This window comes from Psammomys obesus, unplaced genomic scaffold (assembly GCF_907164565.1).
Source record: "Psammomys obesus unplaced genomic scaffold, mPsaObe1.curated_primary_1811, whole genome shotgun sequence".
Lineage (NCBI taxonomy): Eukaryota > Metazoa > Chordata > Mammalia > Rodentia > Muridae > Psammomys > Psammomys obesus.
The window spans coordinates 49,772,063-49,792,072 of NW_026585895.1; the positions used below are offsets into that span (position 1 = coordinate 49,772,063).

Here is a 20,010-nt window from a genome sequence, read left to right on the forward strand (position 1 = left end):
AAACGGAAACGGCTCTTAACTTCTGAGCCATCTCTCCGGTCCGTGACTCAGTGTTTTATTGTCTGCTTCTTTCTTGATCCTGGTGGGTTTTTATTTCCACTGAACCTGGAGCTTGCCTCCGCTGCCTTCCAGCAAGGCCCTGGCTCTGCCTGTCTCCACCCTGCCCAGCACTGAGGATACAGGTGACTGCCACTGCGCCTGTGGCGGTTGTTGTTAGTGTTATTTGTTTGTTGTCTCTAGTGCTGAGAGTGCACACTCTCACGTTAGGCATCAGACACTTCACTGACGGAGCCAGCTCCGCACCCCCAGCTTAGGCTGTTTGGCCTTACTGCCAAGTTGAATTGCTACCTCCATATTTCCACTGATTTATCTCTCCCTACAGGAAGCATCTTTTTTTTTTTTTTTTTTTTCTGAAAGTACTATAGCTGCCCTGCCCAGGAATGTGGGAGCCACAGACATCAAAGCGCAAACACCGATGTCTAAACACTGACTGTTTTAAGTCCTTTTGCTCTGAAGGTGACCTGAAACCTGCTGTCCACTGCAGGCTATGTGGAGATGTGAAGTCAGCTTTTCTCACTGAATTCCCCATTGCTCTCTTTGCTTTGTTTTTGGAAACTGGTTTCCCTACATAGTCTAAGCTTGCTACCCTCCTGCCCCAACCTCCCAAATGCTGACGTTTCAGAGATGTATGGCCACACCCACTTTCCATTGCTAACTTCTGAGTGTCTTTGACTCAACACAGATGTCTCTCCCCACAGTTTCCACAAATGATTAAGTGGCCTGATTGTATTTGACTCAGCTCACCTTCCTATTCCTAGCAGCCAGCCGTACTGTTTCTAGAACGCCGAGAACTGTCTCCCAGAATGCATTTGTCTAGACTCTGGGTTGTGTGTGATGGCCCAGGGGGTGTGTCGTATAAACTTGCATGAATTTCTGGGTGTGGGTATGAGCTAAATCTCCTTTTCTTTCACTGTCCCTTCTGCTGTGTCTCTGAGTCAAGACTGTCATAGTACCTCAAATTTCCTGCCCACCGTAGGACACTTTTGCCTGTGGCTAGGAGCCTGGTAATTCCCTGGGAGGGTTTTTTCTCTGGGCAGGAGAGTGTATTTAGATGTTACCTAGATACCGTGTTCCTCAGAGACAGGGTGACAAAGGAGTTGTCCTTCAGCCTCGACTCTGCAGAGATGCAGCTATCCGGGAGTCTGGGCTCAACTGCTTCAGGTGGTTCCGTTGCTTCATCTGGTTAGACCAGCGTATGTTGGAATGTATTTTCTGGTTTTAGTAAAAAGAGCTCTTATCCTTCCTCCAACACAAACCCTCAAGCTTCCTCTTGGGGCTGCGGAGATGGCTCAGTGGGTGAAGGGATGGCGTGAGGATCCAAGCTCAGATCCCCAGCCCCCATGTAAAAGCCAGGCATGGTAGTGCATGCCCAGATCCCAGCCCTTGGGAAGCAGAGACCCTTGGATCCCGGGGACTGACCAGCAGAAAGCCACTAAGCAAGACAAGGTATGGCAGCCAGCCCCCTTAAGCTTTGATCCTATCCCAGAGATAAGAGGGCTTGATACTTGTTTTGTAGCTTTGGTTTTGTATTTTGGCTTTTTGAGACAGGGTCTCCATATGGAGACAAGGCTGGCGGGAACAAGTGCCAGGATGACAGTTTATCCCGTGCTGAGGGGAACGCGGCGGCCCTGTGCAGGACAGGCGAGCGAGCGCCCTGCCCCCAGGGCTGCACAGCTAGGCCTGCTCATTTTTCAGGAAATTAGCAAGTTGATGGGATCTCTGGTATTTGAAGTGTTTGAATCTATTCCTGGTCCTTTGTCCGTGAGTGTCATAGGTGCTTGACAGGACCACACCATCTCAGTCTTTAAGAAACTTGCCTTCTGTGGCCTAACTGGCTTTTCCCATTGACAACCCTGGAATGACTTTCACATGCCAAAAACCTTGAAGTCAGGGTCACTGTGACAGCTGCCCCAGAAACAAACTGTGCTGGCTAAACATGGCAGGGCCTCGTCCTGGAGTTCTGACAGAGCCATGGTTTGCCAGCCCGGTAGGGGATGAGAGGAGAAGGTTGTCAAAATGTAAACTAATGTTTCCCAACAGAGAGTGCACTCTTTTCTAAACACTCGTGTTAAAGTCAAGTCCATCCGAGGCCTGGGTGAATAACCCCATCCTGTCATGTGGCCGTTGTCCTTATGTAACTTCTACATGCAAGCTAGGGCATTAACAGAAACTGCAGTCAGTGGCTGCAAGCAGCTGCCGAAATGGAAAATGGCAGTTGAGTTAGGTTGGTTTGCTTGTTTTTACAGACTTCAGTACTGGTGTGTGTGTGTGTGTGTGTGTGTGTGTGTGTGTGTGTGTGTGTGTCTGTCTGTCTGTCCCAGTGCTCAGAGGACATCAACTCCAGGAGCTGGTTCTCCCTTTCCACCACTTGGTTGCTGGGGACAGAAGTTGGGTCCGCAGGTTCTGTCCCCTCAGCCTCTCCTTTTCTTGGAGGTGTGGCTCTTCCATGGCTCCGGTCTAGTTTGTGGGCCCCTCTTCACCACAGAAAGTTTGTGTGGCCACTTCTCTTCACACTCCAAGAGGGGTGACAAGTCAGGACTCCCTAGAAACTGTGTGAGTTCACCTTCTCTCTGGGTTTCTTTTTGTCTTTCTTTTTCTTTGTTGGTGGTGGGGTTTTTTTATTTTTATTTTTTTCGAGACAGGGTTTCTCTGTGTAGCTCTGGCTATCCTGGAACTCACTCTGTAGACCAGGCTGCCCTCCAACTCAGAGAGGTCTGGCTGCCTCTGCCTCCTAACTGCTGAGAGTAAAGGCTTTCGCCACCACCTCCCGGGTGACCTCTCTGGTTTAATCGTGAGGCCTTTTGTTACATAACAAAATTTTAGGAACTACTTAAAAGCTAAATTATTAGCAGGCGTGGTGGTGCTCACCTTTAATCCGGTACTCGGGAGACAGAGACAGGCGGATCTCCATGAGTTTGAGGCCAGCCTGGTCTAGCAAGTTCCAGGCCAGGCAGGAAAAACAAAAGTTAAATGACACTAGAATTTTCAACATCAATGCCCTAAGAGCAGACCTGTTTCTGTGGGTCTTAACATCTCATTTTTCTATGGTGATATGATTCCTAAAAGTTTTGGGGGTGGGACGTTAGGGCTGTAATCCCAGCAGTCAGGACGGTTCCCAATCAGTGTGGGCAGCACAGCAAATTCCAGGGCAGCAGAGGACACCAAGGAAGGCTTTCAATTCACCCCTCCCCAAAGCAAGGACTATAAAAAAGTAAAGTGCTAGAGTTTGAGTCTCTTCATTTGAAGTGGTTATATAATGAAGTTGCAGAGCAGGTGGTCCTGAGTCATGAAGGGAGGAAGAGAGGGGAATTCTGAGAGGTGGGTTTTAGGCATCTATCCCGTTTTTCCCCACAGCGAATTCAGGTTTTCACAGTCAGCTGTTTGTTTATTTAGTTATCCATGGCGGGTGGGGGTGAGCATGCCAGTGGAGGTCAAAGGGCAACTTGCAGGTGTCAGGTCTTTCCTTTCCCCTTGTGGTCCTAGGGATGAACACAGGTCATCAGGCTTGGCAGCAAGCACCTTCACCCTCTGAGCCATCTTGTCCGCCCCTGATTTCAGATTTTTGTTTTGAATTTTGGAGACAGGGTCTCACTATGTAGCCCCAGCTGACCCTGAACTCACTGTGTAGACTGTCCCCATTTTCTTTTTATTGCCTTGGTAAACACCACAACCAAAAGCAGCGTGGGGAGGACAAGGGTTAATTCGTCTTACAGTTCATCACGAAGGAAAGTCAGGGCAAGCACTGAGGCAGGAGTAGAGGCGGGAAGGTAAACTGCTTACCGGGTGCTTCCCGTGGCTTGCTCAGCCTGCTCTCTTGTGTAGCCAGGACTTTCTTTCTAGGGTGACATGGCCCGAAGTGAGCTAGGTTCTCCCGTATCAGTCATCAACTAAAAAATGTTCCAGAGCCAGGTGCGGTGGTGCACACCTTTAACCAGCACTCCAGAGGCAGAGGCTGGTGGATCTCTTGAGTTCGAGGCCAGAATGTTCCACAGAAGAGAGTCCAGAACAGCCAAGGCTACACAGTGAACAAAAACAAAAAAAAACAAAAGCAAATCAAAACAAACAAAAATAGAAAGGAAAAGAAAAAAAGAATGTTTCAATAACTGCAGCTCTCTGGGATCTGACAACAAATTCTGGCTTTCTCAGGTAACTACAGAATTCACACACTCACTCATCTATACACACACACACACACACTTAAAAAATGAAAATAAAATATTTTAGAAGTTGATATACTATGTATGTGGGTTAAACATTTCTTATTTTTAAATTATGTGTGTGTTTTAATGTGTCTTAGATTATATGATAGACTGTTCTAAAGAGAGATTAAAACTGAAGGCAGGAACTTTTGCCACCCTTAAGCAAGAGGGTATTTTGTTCACACGATTGACAGTTGTCTCAAGACCACCGGAGTGCACAGCCTGGGCCATTTGCCACCCTGAGAACACAGTCCGGGCGCCTGAAGCTGGGGGCAGGGAGTGGATCTGCTGGGACTGGAGCCAGCTGGGGGGGATGGGGAGAAAGTGTGTCTCCAGGCCACACCTCCTTTAGCACGTGGCCACATCTGGAATGACACAGCTGCCTGCTTCCTCTGCTGTCACTGGGGCCACCGAGTTGACTTCTTTATCGAATGTGTAAGCTTCTTTCTTGCTTGCCCCCCCCATTTTCCTTTTAGACAAAAATGTCTGACTGGTTCTCTGAAGGGATCCCTCAGGATTCAGAGGGCCGTGGAAGGCAAGTTCCTTAAAGGCAGCAGTGGTCTGGTCCTGTCAGTACCTGGGACACCCACAGCGTGCTAGCAGTCTATAAGACAATTAAAAAGAAAAAAAAAGAGGTGAAAAGGGGAAGGAAGTGGTCGGCACAAATGCAGAAAATACATTTTGCAACTGCAGCTTCATCATGAACCTAAAAAGGGTTCAAAAACACTTTGCTTTTTTTTTTTTTTTTTTTTTTTCCCCTTCTGAGATAGGGCTTCTCTGTAGTCCTGGCTGTCCTGGAACTCAATCTGTAGACCAGGCTGGCCTCAGACTCAGAGATCTGCCTTCCTCTGCCTCTGGATTGCTCTGACTAGGTGTGTGCTGCCACCACCCAGCAATGTTTTTCTTATTTTTATTTTATGTACATTCGTGTTCTACCTGCACGTCTGTCTGTGTGAGAGTGTCAGACCCCATGAAATTGGAATTACAGACAGTTGTGAGCTGCCATGTGGGTTCTGGGAATTGAACCGTGATCCTTTGGCCAGTGCTCTTAACTGCTGAGGCATCTCTCCAGCCTCAACACTGCTTTCTTGAGATAGGGTCTCACTGTATAGGCTAGGCTATTCCCAAACTTCCGGAATGACCTGCCTCTGCTTCCCAAGTTCCCGAGACACACCCAGCTAACATGCTTTTCACTTAAAACAAAAAAAAGGTGTAGAAAGTTAAAAGGAAAAACCTGATGTGGACGAGTCTTTTATAAGTGGATCCATCTTCAAAGACACTATAAAGGATACTTTGTCATTCTGTGTTTGTTGCTAGTGTATAATCAGGGATGGGGGTGTGGAGTCTGTATTTCCTTCTGAGAACAAACTCACAGCTTATAAGTTAATGTGCAAAAATACCCAGTGGAACTCAAAGCGCTTGAGCCTGTGCGGCGGTAGGAAGGGGTGCGGGGAATGTGTCCCTGCCTTACGAGTGGAAAGACAGCCGGCAACTTCCTTTATGTCTGCGGTTCCCTGCCCAGTGAGTATGATTGTACTCCTCAGGGCTCGCAGACATATCAGGGGCAGTGATGAATGGCACGTGGCGGGGTTGCCGCTCACAGGTCCGCACTGTAGCTGTGATCCTAAGTCTGCCTTGGACTACACAAGGCTCCCACTCCTCAGTTCTGCTAGACGGTTGTTATCGTTGTTAGTGTGTATTGTGTGTTTGTGTGTGCGGGTATGTATACTTTTGTGCCCCATGATATGTGTGCCCTGGTTCTCACATGGAGGTCAGAGGGCAGCAACATTTGCACATCGGTCCTCTCCACTATGAATTTTGCAGATCAAAACCAGGTCATCAAGCATACAAGCATTTTAACCATGGAGCTATCTCACCAGTCCTGCTTGCTTGCTTGCTTGCTTTCTCTCTCTCTTTCACTCTTTCTCTCTCTCTTTCTTTCTTTCTTTTGAGAGAACATTTTGCTACGTAGCCCAGGCTGGCCTCAAGCTCACAGTCCTTCTGCTCCAGCCCAGCAAATGCAATCAGAGACTCGTGGTCACTGTGCGTGGCTTTACCGTGCTGCTAATCAAATGCTATATGAGGCCTCAAAAAGTGTTCCAGCATTCTAGGCATTGAGCGGAGTACTTGTGGGTGAGGAGCGCATAGCACCGGTTGGATCATAATAGATGCTTTCACGAGGGCTCCAATTAAGACAGAAGATACGAAGAACAGGAGGTGGTCGGATGTGGAATAGCAAACACTCCATGAGAATCATATGGCTTGTTAGTTTCATCATCACTGTGACCAAAGGCCTGGCAGAAACAGCTAAAGGAAAGGAAAACTGTGTGCATGGTTCCAGAAGTTTCTTTGCCCCAGCAGGCTAAGCATGCTGGAAAGGAATGGTCCGCATCACAGAAGCCAGCAAAAAGAGCTGGAAAGAGGGCAGGACAAGTCAGGCTCTGTAGAGACAGGTGTCCGGTGACCTGCTTCCTCCAGCAGGCCTCACCTTATACAGCCCACCCTCGCCCTTAGTCTGTGGAAGGTTTAATCCACTGGCTGTGTCAGAGGCCTCAGCTCCCCCTCTGTGGACAAGCCCTCGAAGACTCACCCAGAGGTGCCCCACTGACCTGACCTCCTGGGTATATCTCAGTCCAACCAAGTTTATGCTCAAGATTGACCCTCAAAGCCAGGCATGGAACAGCGGTGTGAGAGATGGCTCAGCAGGTAAAGGCATTTACCACCAAACTGACGACCTGAGTTCAGTCTCAGGGGACCAACATGGTGGAAAAAGAGAACTAACTCCCGCAAGTTGTCTTCTGACCCCCATGTGTGCGATATGACACACACAGACTTGTCACTTGTGAAGGGGTAGGCCTGAAAAGGTAACTGTGGCTTGAACAGGAAGGATGGGAGACGTTGAAAAGTTAGCCTAGAAAGAGAGCAACTGGGCTGTGGAGAACTCCCCCTGCTCTATGGAAGGCTCACTGCCTGTGCTGCCTTGCAAGAGGGTCAGGGGATCTGGAGCAATGAGACAGGGAGCACTGAAACATCTCAGAAGCCAGATGCAGGGTGATTGTGGCCTTCTGAGGTTCTCTGAAGCCTCCTTCCTGAAAAGCATGCGCTGAAAATATGTTGGTCTCAGTCTTGCCCAGAATCATCCTACAGCCCTACAAATGCAAAGAGTAGGGCTGAGAATGTGTAGGCGCTGGTAACCTCCATGGGCACTGTAGGTATTGGGGGGGGGTGTTTCTGTGCTTCATGGTCAGCATTTTTGCCAGGTGACCATGTGGCTCTACCACTGCATTACACTGAATAAACTCCTTAAAAAGCAGGAAGCAGAAGTGAGTAGATGGGTAGGCTGACTAAAGGCAACAAGCAGAAATCAGTACAAGGCCTCAGTGTGAAGACCCAGTACACTGAGGTGTGAACCATCCTGGACTAGGGAGCCTAGGTCCCATCTAAAGGAACAGCTATGATTCGCATAGCTGTAGCCATCTGCTAATGCTGGATAGGATGCAGGCTCCCAGGTATTACTTCTGACACTCCTTTCTGAATTAAATGTCCTTCATGGATGACAAATGGCTTATTTCTTTTTCTATTAGGAGTCTAAGTGGTTCCTCCTACACCCATGTCTTCATTTCATGTGCACGCTGATGTGATAGTTTAGCTAGGTATTAAATTATAGCTTGACTTGTTTTTTTTCTCTCTCCACATGTTGAAGCTATCATGCTCTTGTCAGCCATCTCATACTCTTTTAGGAACTTGTCATCTATCTACTTCATTGCATTCCTCTGAGAAGACCTGGCTTTGTTCTCTAGCGGCTAAGACCTCATATTTGTTTTGAATACTCTGTAGCATGGTTGTGGTATTTCAAAACTCAGTTTTTGTTTTTAATTTCCTCAGCTTAGGGGTCCTTGAGTATTTATTTGTTTTATAAATGCAAGGAAACTTTAGGCATTAAAGCTTCAAAAGCTGCCAGGTGTGATGCCATACACCATTGGTCCCAGCACCCAGAGGCAGAAAGGCAAGTGGATCTCTGTGACTTTGTGTCTTGGAACAAAGCCAAGACACAAGTTCTTGTCCAAAGCAAGTTCCAGGACAGCTAGTACTGTTACACAGAGAAACCCTGTCTTGGGGGGGGGGGGAAAAAAACACTGTCTTGGGGGGGGAGAGAGAGAAAAGAATGCCAAGGCTGAGATGGTTCAATGGTTAGAGCACTTATTGCTCTTCCAGATGTCCCAGGTTTGGTTCTCAGGGCTCACATGTGGCTTACATCTACCTTTAAATCCAGTTCCAGAGGATCCAAAGCCCCTTTCTAGTCTCTTCAGACACACATGTACACTCATATATATGCATAAAATCATCAATAAAAAATCTTTTAAGCAGCTGGGTGTGGCACATGCCTGTAATCCAGCACTCTGTGAGGCAGAAGTAGGAGGATCTGTGAGTTCAAGGCCACCCTGTTCTACAAAGTGAGTCCAGGACAGCCAGGGCTGTTACATAGAGAAACCCTGTCTCAAAAAACAAAAACAAAACAAAACAAAATCTTTGAAAAAGAATGCTCAAGCCCACAAATAAGTATAAAAGTTTTCTGGCAGAAACAATACACACCCTTGCTAAGGTGACATTTCCATAGTCCTGCTTCTCCAGAAGAAAAGCAATCACTATCAAAGTTATTCATTCAGGAAAGATTAGAAACCTATCAGGGAATAGATAGGTTCAGATCCAGTATCACAGAAAACAGTTACCACAAGAACCTGGACTATCAGAATATCTGAGAGAAATAAAATAAGATGATGCAAAAAGCAAAAAATGAAAATAAAAAGTAACAGAAGTCACATTAGTAAGATGTCACCAGTGAAGGTCTGCAGAAGACTCCAGTGAAACTTCTAGAAATTAAAAAAATAGTTGCAGAAATTAGAAAACTCAACAAAGAACTAATAGAATAAATAAAAATTACATAAACGTTCACATACGGGATAAACACAGTGGGACCAGAGAGATGGGTTAGTGATGGCTCAACAGTATCACTAACTAGGTCAACAGAGGCCACCAGGAAAGTTCAGATTAACTTCAGGAATGGAAGCAAAGGGCAGGAGCAATTGTTCAGGCGGTGGCAGGCATCGGAACGGAGTTCAATCCCAGAACCCACTGTTTACTTTTTGTTTGTTTGTTTTGAAAAAAAGAAAAAGCTGTGCTCAGGGAGGCAGAGGCAGTTGGGTTTCTGTGAGTTTGAGGCTAGCCTAGTCTACAAAGCGAGTCTAGGACAGCCAAGGCTACGCAGAGAAAGAAACCCTGTCTCTAGAAACAAACAAACAAACAAAAAACAACACACAAACCTGAGTGTGGTAGCTTTCATTTATAATCCCAGCACTGGGGAGGCGAGGACAGGTGGGTCTTGGCCTAATTGGGGAGTTGAGGGCTAGGGACAGACAGATAAGAAGGAAAGGGTGGAGTGATGGAGGGAGGGGAAGGATGGAAAGGGAAGGGGAAGGGAAAGGAAAAGTAGACGGTGCACCAGGACAACACTCTGGGCTCCATGTTGAATAGCTTACACCTGCACGTGTACCCATCCCCACACGCAAGCACGCATGCACGCACGCACACACACAGGCATGCACCAAAAAGGAAAATAAATGGAAACATGGCGATCTTGTTTCTGTGTATAACAGGACTGTGTTGGAGCCTCCTTTAGAGTGTTTCTTTTCTAAAGGTGCATTTACAAGCCGTTTAAAGTGTCTCTGTAGTGACCTGAGAGACAAGGGCAGTGTTATGTGAACCCTGGCAGCAGAGACTGGCAGGGCCCAAGACCTTCCTCTTTTCCGGGGTGTCAGAACCTTTGTGAGCCCTGGGTGGAGTTGGTTGCTGGGGAAAGGTACAGTCATTTCATCCTGGAGCAGAGGCAGGTGATCTCTGTGCGTTCGAGGCCAGCCTGTCTCCATGGAGAGTTCCAGGCTAACCACGCTACATAGTGAGACATCCAGTTCAGACAGCCCATACTAAAACACTCCAGGCTACTGCGGTGGGATTGTAGAAACCAGGAGGCTCTGGTCCTGTCCTAGCGGCAGTGACTCATCGTCGCTGCCGGAGTGAGCTCAGGCCGGGACTGTTTCCACAGCCTCCTCTCTGGACCTGCTGCCTCCTGCTTTTCCCCTTCAGTTAACAGATACTTTGAATTCTACTTAGGGTGACTGGGGTAGGGAGCAACAGAAAGCCTTTTATAGCCCTGTTTAGCAAGTGAATGGCCGCCGGATGGAGATCCTGCTCTCATTTGCTATCTTTCTGTTTTGAGCTTTTTTTTTTTTCCTTCTCCTTCTATTTCAATGACTGTGCACCAGAGTAACCCGCAACCCTGGGGCTTGAAAACTGTAACACTGGGGAAGAAAAAAAAAAGAGAGAGAGAGAGAAAAAGAAACCTTCAGGAAATTGATGGAATAGTTCAGGCATATTTCTTTGGTTAACTTATTTTGAAGTTTTTCTGTTTTGTGTTTTCGCTTATAATTTATCCCAGACAGACTGAATTGTTTTGGCAAGCCGTTGGCCTAGAAGTTTCCAACAACAGCTCCCAGCATCTGAATAGAAATTGTCAAATGCACTCTTAGTTTTGAAGTTGAAAATGTATTCTAGATGCAACCCTTTGCTGGAAAAGTCCAACAATGCCACTTATGCCAGGACAAAGGCTGGCTTCATCTCCTTTCTCCCTGCACCTCCCCCTCCATTAGCTTCACAGAGCCCACTCTCAGGCCAGCCTGCCTCTCCAGCCTCTTGCTCTTCCAGCAATCAGCGCTAGAATTTACATCATTTACTCATCATGAGACAGAAGAAGATATTCCTTAATGATGCGGTTAAGCTATTAATATTGTTTCATGCCCTGAGGTACACCCCGCCCCCCACCTCGGCCCCAAGACAGGGTTTTCCTGTGTAACCCTGGCTGTCCCGGACTCACTCTGTAGACTAGGCTGTAGACAGAGATCCACCTTCCTCTGCCTCTGAGCGCTGGGATTGAAGGCGTGCGCCGTCATCGCCAGCTTGGGGTACAGCTTTTCACCACAAGTGAGGTAGTAGGTTCAGTGTGCATTGAGGGTGCAGACTTCAGGGGCTGGCAAGGTGGCACAGCTGGCGAGTTAAGATCACTCGCTGCTCTTGCAGAGGAACCAAGGTCATTTCCTGGCACCCACATCAGGAGGATCACAACTATCTGTAACTCCAATGCCAGGGCATCTGACATCCTCTTTCTGGCCTCCACAGACACCTGCACTCACTTGCTCACTCTTCACACACACACACACACACACACACACACACTTAAAGATAAAACTTCAAAGCATATAGTTTTGAAGCCTTTAAGACATTATATAAAGCCGTAAAGCTTTCCTTTCTTTTCATTAAATATTCTTTTCATCATTTATTATTGTTGCTAATTTGAGAGAAGGTCTCACTGTGCGTCCTGGTTGGCTTGGAACTCACCATGTAGGCCAGGCTCCCCTCAGATTCAGAGATTCTGTTGTTTCTGCTTTGTGAGTGCTGAGATTGAAGTTGAAGGCCACACCTGTGTCTGTTTATGTCCTGGAGTGGAGACTGATCCTAACATTTGTGTGTGCTAAGCAGGCACTGAGCCACATCCCAGCCCTAGTTTCCAGTTATCCTTTCAGATTACTAGATGTTGAGCAATGCCAGTGCACTACTTGGCTCTTGTATCACAGCGTCTCACAGTCTTAGCCTCCCGAATGCTGGGATTACAGGAGTGCTCCACTTTATGCCTGGCTTGCAGGCCACCTCTTGTTAAGATTTAAAAGGATTTTGAGGCCGGAGAGGCAACTGAGTCCCCACAGGGCTTGCTAGCAGCCAGCATGGCTCTGGCTTGCAGAAAACAGCATGGTGCTGGCTTATGCTGGCGGTACAAGCTGGCAGCCTCCGCCTGGGGAAGATGGAGTCAGGATGACCTTTAAGGTCAGCCTCAGCCACACAAGGAGCTGGAGAGCAGCTGAGGCTGCCCCCCCAAAAAGGAAAACAAGTAAATAAGCAATTGAATCAATAAAATGGTTTCTCAGATGTGCTCACAGAGGTAGAGTTGCTTGCGGGCCAGAGGCCAGGCAAGAGTCATTCTGGCTGCCCTTACATGTTGGGAAGCCTAGAGATGGCTCATGTTGTTGGTCAGGGTTTCCTGGGACCCTCAATGGGTTTGTATCTTTTAATGTTAACGCGTCCAAAAAACAGGTAATGCCATGCTATGTTATGAATACCCTATTACATTATTACTATCCGGTGGTCTGTGTGTCCTGTTCTCTTTCCTGGCTGCCATCAGGCTCCCGGCGGGTGGGATGGGCAGGAATGTTTATAAACTACACAGACTGAGCCGGCGTGGTGGCACATGCCTTTTGTCCCAGCACTTGAGAGGCAGATGCAGGTAGATCTCTGAGTTCAAGGCCAGCCTGGTCTACAGAGTTCCAGGACAGTCAGGGCTACACACAAAAAAAAAAATCCCATCTCACAAAATCAAAACAACAATAACAAAAAAAAAAAATCCAAAAACCTACACCAACTATAAATTTGATGTTGGACATGGTGGTGCTTGTCTGTAATTCCAGCACTCAGGAGACTGAGATTGGAGGATTGCTGTGAATTTGAGGCCAGGCTGGGCTGATACATAGGGTATTCCAGGCCAGCTTGAGCGAACTACAATATGCAATCCTGGAGCAACGAAACAAGACAGACAGACAAGAAAAGAACCTGGTAAGCTTAAATTATTTTCAGCAAAACAGATTTGTTGTTGTTGTTGTTGTTGTTGTTGTTTTGGTCATTCTAAGAAAAAGAATGCAGGGTGGAGAAACACTAAATAACCCAGGCTGTTAAATTCTCAGTTTGCCTTTCTCTTGGCACAAAGAGTTCAGGGAGGGGCCAGAATCCAGAGGCCTGCTGGGTTCTCTACCACCTCCCCTGCAGGGAGAGCAGGTCCATCTGCCAGGCCCAGGGGCAGGCTGCCAGGTGCCACAGGCCCCGAGCAGCCCGTGTGGATGCACCATGTTGTCCTCACCGGGGCAGTGCCCTCACCGAGGCAGGGGAATGAAGGGCAGCACGAGGCCCTCTTCTTCGCCTGTGAGCACAGCCGAGGAACTCCTGGGCAACGGGAAGCCACGGCTCCCGAAACGCAGTGCTGTGCAGACCACTGGGAATCCTAAGATGGTCGCCATTGCTTTCCCCAGCCCCCAAACTCTTAGTAATAAAAGATAAGATTTTTATGAATTTTTGTTTGTTTGTTTGTTTGTTTGTTTTTTATTGTTGTTGTAGTTGTTATGGTTGTTTTTTGTTTTGCTTTGTCTTATGTTGTTTTTCAAGACAGGGTTTCTCTGTGTAGCCCGCACTGTCCTGGAACTTGCTCTGTAGACCAGGCTAGCCTCAAAGATCTGCCTGCCTCTACCACCACCTGGCTGGATTTTTAGAATTTTTTTTAAAGATCTATTTATTTTTACTTTATGTGGATGAGTGTTTTGCCTACGTATGTGTAGGCCGTAGAAGCCAGAAGAGAGCACTGAAGCGCCTGGAACTGGAGTTAGTGGTAGCTGTGAGGTACCAGGTCAGATGTTGGGAACTCTGCAAGAGCAGCAAATGTTCGTAACTGATGAACAGTTGCAACAATTGCTACAGCCCTGGACTTTTTGGCAATGAGAAAGAAAAATAGGACTTTCCCAAAGATGTGAGGTCTGTGAGTTAAATAGTTCCTGACTGGAGCCTGGTGGCCTGTTGTGGTGGCACCCACCTTTAATACCAGCTCTCAGCGGGCCAGCCTGGTCTACAGGGTGAGTTCCAGGACAGCCAGCGCTACACAGAGAAACCCAGCCTCAAAAAAACCAATAATAATAATAACAATAATAATAGCAGGGCCTAGCATGTGACTCATGCCTCTAATTCTAGCACTGAGGAAGCAGAGGCAGGCTGATCTCTATGAGTTTAAGGCCAGCTAGGCCCACAGGGTGGGTTCCAGGCTAGTCAGGGTTATATAGTGAGACTGAGCAGAGAGCACAGCCAATGGTCTGTGAGGTCCTCAGCAATTGGGATGTCCACTCAGGACTTGCTTTTCAAGAGCCGGGGGGGTGGGGGGGTGTAATACAAGCCTTTAGTCCCAGTACTCATGAGGCAGAGGCAGGCAGATCTCTGTGTTCGAGGCCACCCTGGTCTACAGAGTGCGTTTCAGGACAGCCAGAGCTACGCATAGAGAAAAACAAGAACAACAACAAAAGAGCGACCTAATAATATTAAACCTCATCACTTACATGCCCAGACCATATATAAATGGAACCAGCCCTTATCTACCCATTTATTAGCCTCTCAAAAGCCACACACAGTCACGAAGAAGAAAATGTGGGTAGAGGTAAGCAGACCTGACATCCAGGAAGATATCAGAGGAGTTTCTTAGTGCATCCAGCATTCCTAGCTAAGGACGGCAGGGGTCCAATCCACACTGTCATTTTCTCCTTCAGGTTCTGAACCATAAGGAGAGAACATCACATTGATTAACTGGGTCACTCGCTTCGAACACTGAGATGAGCTGACCAAATGGAGAATGGCGCTTTTCTCCTTAGCATGTAGAGCACTGGCCTACAGGATTTCCTGTTAACAGTGGGCCTCTGACCTTTTAAGCCAAAGGTTCCATTCACCCCCATGCAGAAGCCAGATGGGGAGTGTTAAGAAGTGAAACCATAGGGGGCTGGGGAGATGGCTCAGTTGTTAAGAGTACTGGCTGCTTTTGCAAAAGACCCTGGTTCATTTCCCAGCACCAACATGGCAGCTCACCATTGTCTGTAAGTCTGGTTGCAAGGGCCTCGGATGCCCTCTTCTATAACACATGCACGCACACACGCACACACGTGCACACGCACATGGTGCACAGGCCACATGCAGGCAAAAACATATACATTAGGTAAAAAGAAATCTTCACAAAAAATAAAGAATAATGAAGCCATGTGTGGTAGGGTCCACAACTGGGCCCATTTGGATTTATTTGGGGAAATTCCCAGGATTTCTCAATGGATCATGAAGTGTAGATTTAATCATATGACAGCAACAATGAGACATGAGTCTCATTCAGATGTGTCTGTGACTTACATCCTCCGGCAATGTGGACCTTTTAAATTTTGTAAATCTTTATATTCTGAAACTCTGATTCATTGAAACACACACACACACACACACACACACACACACACACACACACACACACCAACCTCCCAGAAAATAGGAACTTTATTTGGGTGTGGGTAGGAGGGCAAACTCAGGGCTCTGAGATAAATAATCACAGCTTTTTTTTTTTTTTTTTTTTTTTTTAAGTTTTAGTTTTTTGAGACAGGGTCTCTACGTAGCCCTGGCTGTCCTGGAACTCACCGTGTTGACCAGGCTGGCCTCGAACTCACAGAGACTTTACTACATCTGCCTCACAAGGTTAAAGGTATGTGTTAAGATGTCCTGCTCACTGTGGGCCATTTTCGTACAAGTTTACAAGGGACGAGAAGCTGTGGTGTTTAGCCTTGATGAAGGGAACTTTAGGCATTAATAAGCTATAAAAGTGATTGCATGGCTGGGCTGAAACATTCTGAGGGGCTCAGGAGGCCGAGGGACAGCGGCGGACAACCCAGACGGCTGGAGGACCATAGCTCTTAGCAGTTAGGCTGCCATGAGTAGATTTAGACCCCTCTCCCTCTCCCTCTCCCTCTCCCTCTCCCTCTCCCTCTCCCTCTCCCTCTCCCTCTCCCTCTCCCTCTCCCTCTCCCTCTCCTTCTCTTCCCTCTCCCTCTCCCTCTCCTCCCTCTCCCTCTCCCTCTCCTTCCTCTCCCTCTCCCTTTCCTCCCTCTTCCTCTCCCTCTCCTCCCTCTCCCCCTCCCTCTCCCTCTCCCTTTCCTCCCTCTCCCTTTCCTCCCTCTCTCTTTCCTCCCTCTCCCTCTCCCTCTCCTCCCTCTCCCTCTCCCTCTCCTCCCTCTCCCTCTCCCTCTCCCTTTCCTCACTCTCCCTCTCCTCCCTCTCCCTCTCCCTCTCTGTGTGTGTGTGGCATTCTCACAGATGTATTCCATCAGAAGATATCCCATTTCTCTGAAATAAACAGGGAACCACTTTATCTGGTTGCCATAATGTTCTGTCTGCAGGATCCCCTCCCTTCCCCTTGCCCCCTTCCCCTCCTCTTTTTCTTTCCCTCCCCTCCTTTCCTCTCCTCTGAGACTTTCCTCCAAAAAAAGTCTATGAATGAAGCAGAAGATATTTTAGAAGTTTTAGTTTGTATAGAATCCTTTTTTTTTTTTATTTAAAATTTTTAAATTTATTTGCTTTACATCCCAATCATAGCCCCATCCCTCATCTCATCCTGGTCCCACCTGGAATCTCCTTTTTAGAATGCTCATGGCTGTGCTAGCTGAGGTGTTGGGGAGCTCATGTTGGAAGCCTTGGTGGAACAGATGGAGGGCAGGCAGGGGGATGCTGTTATTTGCACAGGATCACTGCTATTTACTATGGGGGATGATTTTTGAAGGTAGCTAGGGATGACTGTCACAGAGATTCAGATAATGTACTCGGTGGGGGACTCTGTCAGGGGCGGAAGGCAGAGCATATGGCCAGGACAATAATAGGCCGCCAGCAAAGGGAATGTGGTGGCTGAAACACACCTGGTTAGCCTAAAGGACTCCATGGCTTACAGAACTGGGAAACGGTTGGAAATACTGGGTGTTTGTTCATGAATATAGAAGAGAATAAAGGAAGCCAGCGGGGACCTTTGGCCTGCCCAACGTTAGTGAAATGTGTAGAGGAAGTGGGGCTCAGGCCAAGGTCACCAGGTCAGAAGCCACTGAGAAACTTTAAGAATAAAAAGTCACCCTAGAGGGCTGGAGAGGTGTGTCTGGGATGAGCCAGCCCAAGGGTTTGGCACACAGAGCCCCTCCCCGAAACTGGCTCTAAAGAACACGGACTGCTTTTTCAGAGAACTGCGGTTGGCTTCCCAAAACCCACATGGTGGCTCACAACCATCTATAACTCCAGCTCCTCGGGATCTGGTGCCTTCTCCTGGCCTCCTTGAATAGTGCGTGAATGTACATGCAGACAAAACAGCCATATAAGTAAAACAAAGACCCCCTGAGAGGGTCAGTGGGGAAGGGTGTTTGCTACCAAGACTGATGACCTGAGTTTGATGACCCACATGGTGAAAGGAGAGGACCAACTCCCCCAAGTCCTCTGACCTCCATGTGTGCCATGCCATGTGCGCACACATTCACTCCCACTCAAATGCAAAACAAATTAATGTTAAAAATTAGGGGAATGGGGCTGGAGTAATGGCTCAGAGGTTAAGAACACTCGCTGTTCTTCCAAAGGTCCTGAGTTCAATTCCCAGCAACCACATGGTGGCTTATAACCATCTATAGTAAGATCTGGTGTGCAGGCAGAATGTTATATAAATAATAAATAAATCTTTAAAAAAAAAATCCAGGGAATGGGAGGGAGAAGTTGGGTTTCTAAGACCAAGATACATTATATACACGTATGAAATTGTCAAAGAATAATTAAAAGTATTAGTAAAAAAATAATAAATGCAAAAAAATTAATAGCAAAAAAACAACCTTACCCGAGCTGTGCCAGGAAGTGGGCAGACACCATAGGTGCCATTTTGTGTTTGTGTTCACACCTGAGTGTGCCCTCTTTCAGGCGTGGCTCTTGATCCCCTATGACATGGGTGCTGTCAAACAAGACACAAACAGTCAAAATGAGTGAAAAGCTCACGTGCCATGCTAAATCGGAGCCCTTGTAAAGTGGAGTACGCTTTCGCCTCTGTGAGGTGACACTGGGGACCATGAAGTGGCCTCCTCCGGCAGGGTGTGGTTCTCAGGCCATGTAGACCTCAGAGTCACTGGGTGGTTTCTGTCAGGTCTCCTCTGAGGGGTGGGGAGGCGGAGACACAGTGACACAGTCTCGTGTGCATGAGTGTGTGTGTGTGTGTGTGTGTGTGTGTGTGTGTGTGTGTGTGTGTGTCTGTCTGCTCAGCATGAGGGACGTGTCTTTTTTTTTTTTTTTTGGGACGTGTCTTAACATGAGCCAGGCCACGGGTTTGATACCCAGAACCCCTCCCCCAAACTGACTCTAAACTTGTCAAAAATTGTTTCCTTTTACAATGTGAAATTATGTGTGCCACATGTGTGTGCCAGTGCTCTTGGAGGCAGGTGGTGGTGGATTCCCGGGAACTGGAATTACAGGCAGTTGGGAGTTTCCCGGTTTTGGTGCTGGGAACAGAACCCTGATCCTCTTGCAAGAGCAGGAAGTGCTCTTCACCTCTGAGCCACCTCTTCAGCACCCATTTTTGTTTGTTTCTTTTGTTTTGAGACAGTTTTTCACTATGCAGCCCTGGCTGGCCTGGCACTAGCTATATAGACCAGGCTATTTTTGAATCCACAACCTGCCTTAAAGTCTTTTAAGGTTAACAATTTTTACATTTTTCCTTTTTTGTTTTATGTCCATTTTGCCTGCACATACATCTGTGTACCACACGCATGCAGTGCCTACGGGGGCCAGAAGAGAACACTGAATCTCCTGGCAACTGGAGTTACAGATAGTCATGAGCCACCGTGTGGGTGCTGGGAACTGAACCTGGTCCTCTGTAAGAGGAGCCAATGCTGAACCCTCTTAACTGAGCATCCCTTTCACCACATTGAGTTTTTTCAGATGGTCGGCCCCACTGGGGATTGAATTTTAAAATGTAGTTTTCTTCCCCTTCCTAAAAGGGAGAATTTGTGGTGTGTTTGTGTGTGTATATTTGTGTTATGATAATAATCGTGTGTGTATTATCCCTTCATGGTCCTTGTGGGGACTTTGGAGGGTGTGTGTTTGATAATCACAGAGACATAATAAACATACAAGTTAGCCCAAAGGAAGAGAATGGTGGCGCTTGGGCCACATGGGTCAGCAAATAAAAGTGCTTGCCTCCAAGCCTCAGAACCTGAGTTCAACCCGCAGGAACCACATGGTGGAAGGAAAGACCTTAGATTCAAGTCAGCTTTTGTTTTGTTTTGTTTTGCTTTGAGCCTCTGCTGAGCTGGAGGTCTGTCTTAGTGATAAGTACCTGTCTGGCAGGCATGAGCCTCTGAGTTCTTCAGTCATCTCCCAGTACCACAAAGAAGTAATTTTTTTTTTTAGACAGGGTTTCTCTGTGTAGCCCTAGCTGTCCTGGAACTCATTCTGTAGACCAGGCTGGCCTTGAACTCACAGAGCTCCTCCTGCCTCTGCCTCCCAAGTGCTGGGCTAAAGGTGTGCGCCGCCGCCGCCACCCAGCCTAAGAAGTCATTCCTCGGCTCATCTGCTAAATGAAGGGTATGAAGTGATTTGGGCCCTGGTGTGCCAGTGTGGGCTTTTGTTTATTCTGTACAAACAGTATTTTCTCTTTTGCCCCTAGGCACGGCAGCAAGCTCAGATCCGTCACCAAATGGCAGAGGACAGCAAAGCGGATTACTCCTCCACCCTGCAGAGGTTCAACCAGGAGCAGTGGGAATACTACCACACCCACATCCCCAACATCTTCCAGGTAAGCCCTCCAGGGTACTCACGTTGTGAGGATGGCATGCTCACAACATGACAGGGCCTCACTGGGGGCCGGGAAGTCCCTCTGTCGCTCCGCTGGCCGTAATCCAGCCTCAGCCTCCTGGGTCCTAGTATTGTAAGTGTGCATTCCCACATCTGGCTTCTCAAATGTCCACGAAGTCTGTGTGTGTGTGTGTGTGTGTGTGTGTGTGTGTGTGTGTGTGTGTGT

General features: G+C 47.6%; 1 protein-coding gene across 15 annotated transcripts in view; it reads left to right on the forward strand.

Moving 5' to 3' along the window:
- Fnbp1 (formin binding protein 1) overlaps positions 1–20,010 on the forward strand; it is a 111,617-nt gene that overhangs the window by 61,738 nt on the left and 29,869 nt on the right. For all 15 annotated transcript variants that reach the window (XM_055600946.1, XM_055600944.1, XM_055600945.1 and 12 more), the window contains exon 7: positions 19,657–19,785. In XM_055600946.1, the coding sequence (XP_055456921.1) occupies positions 19,657–19,785 (129 nt within the window). The remainder of the gene's footprint in view (positions 1–19,656; positions 19,786–20,010) is intronic.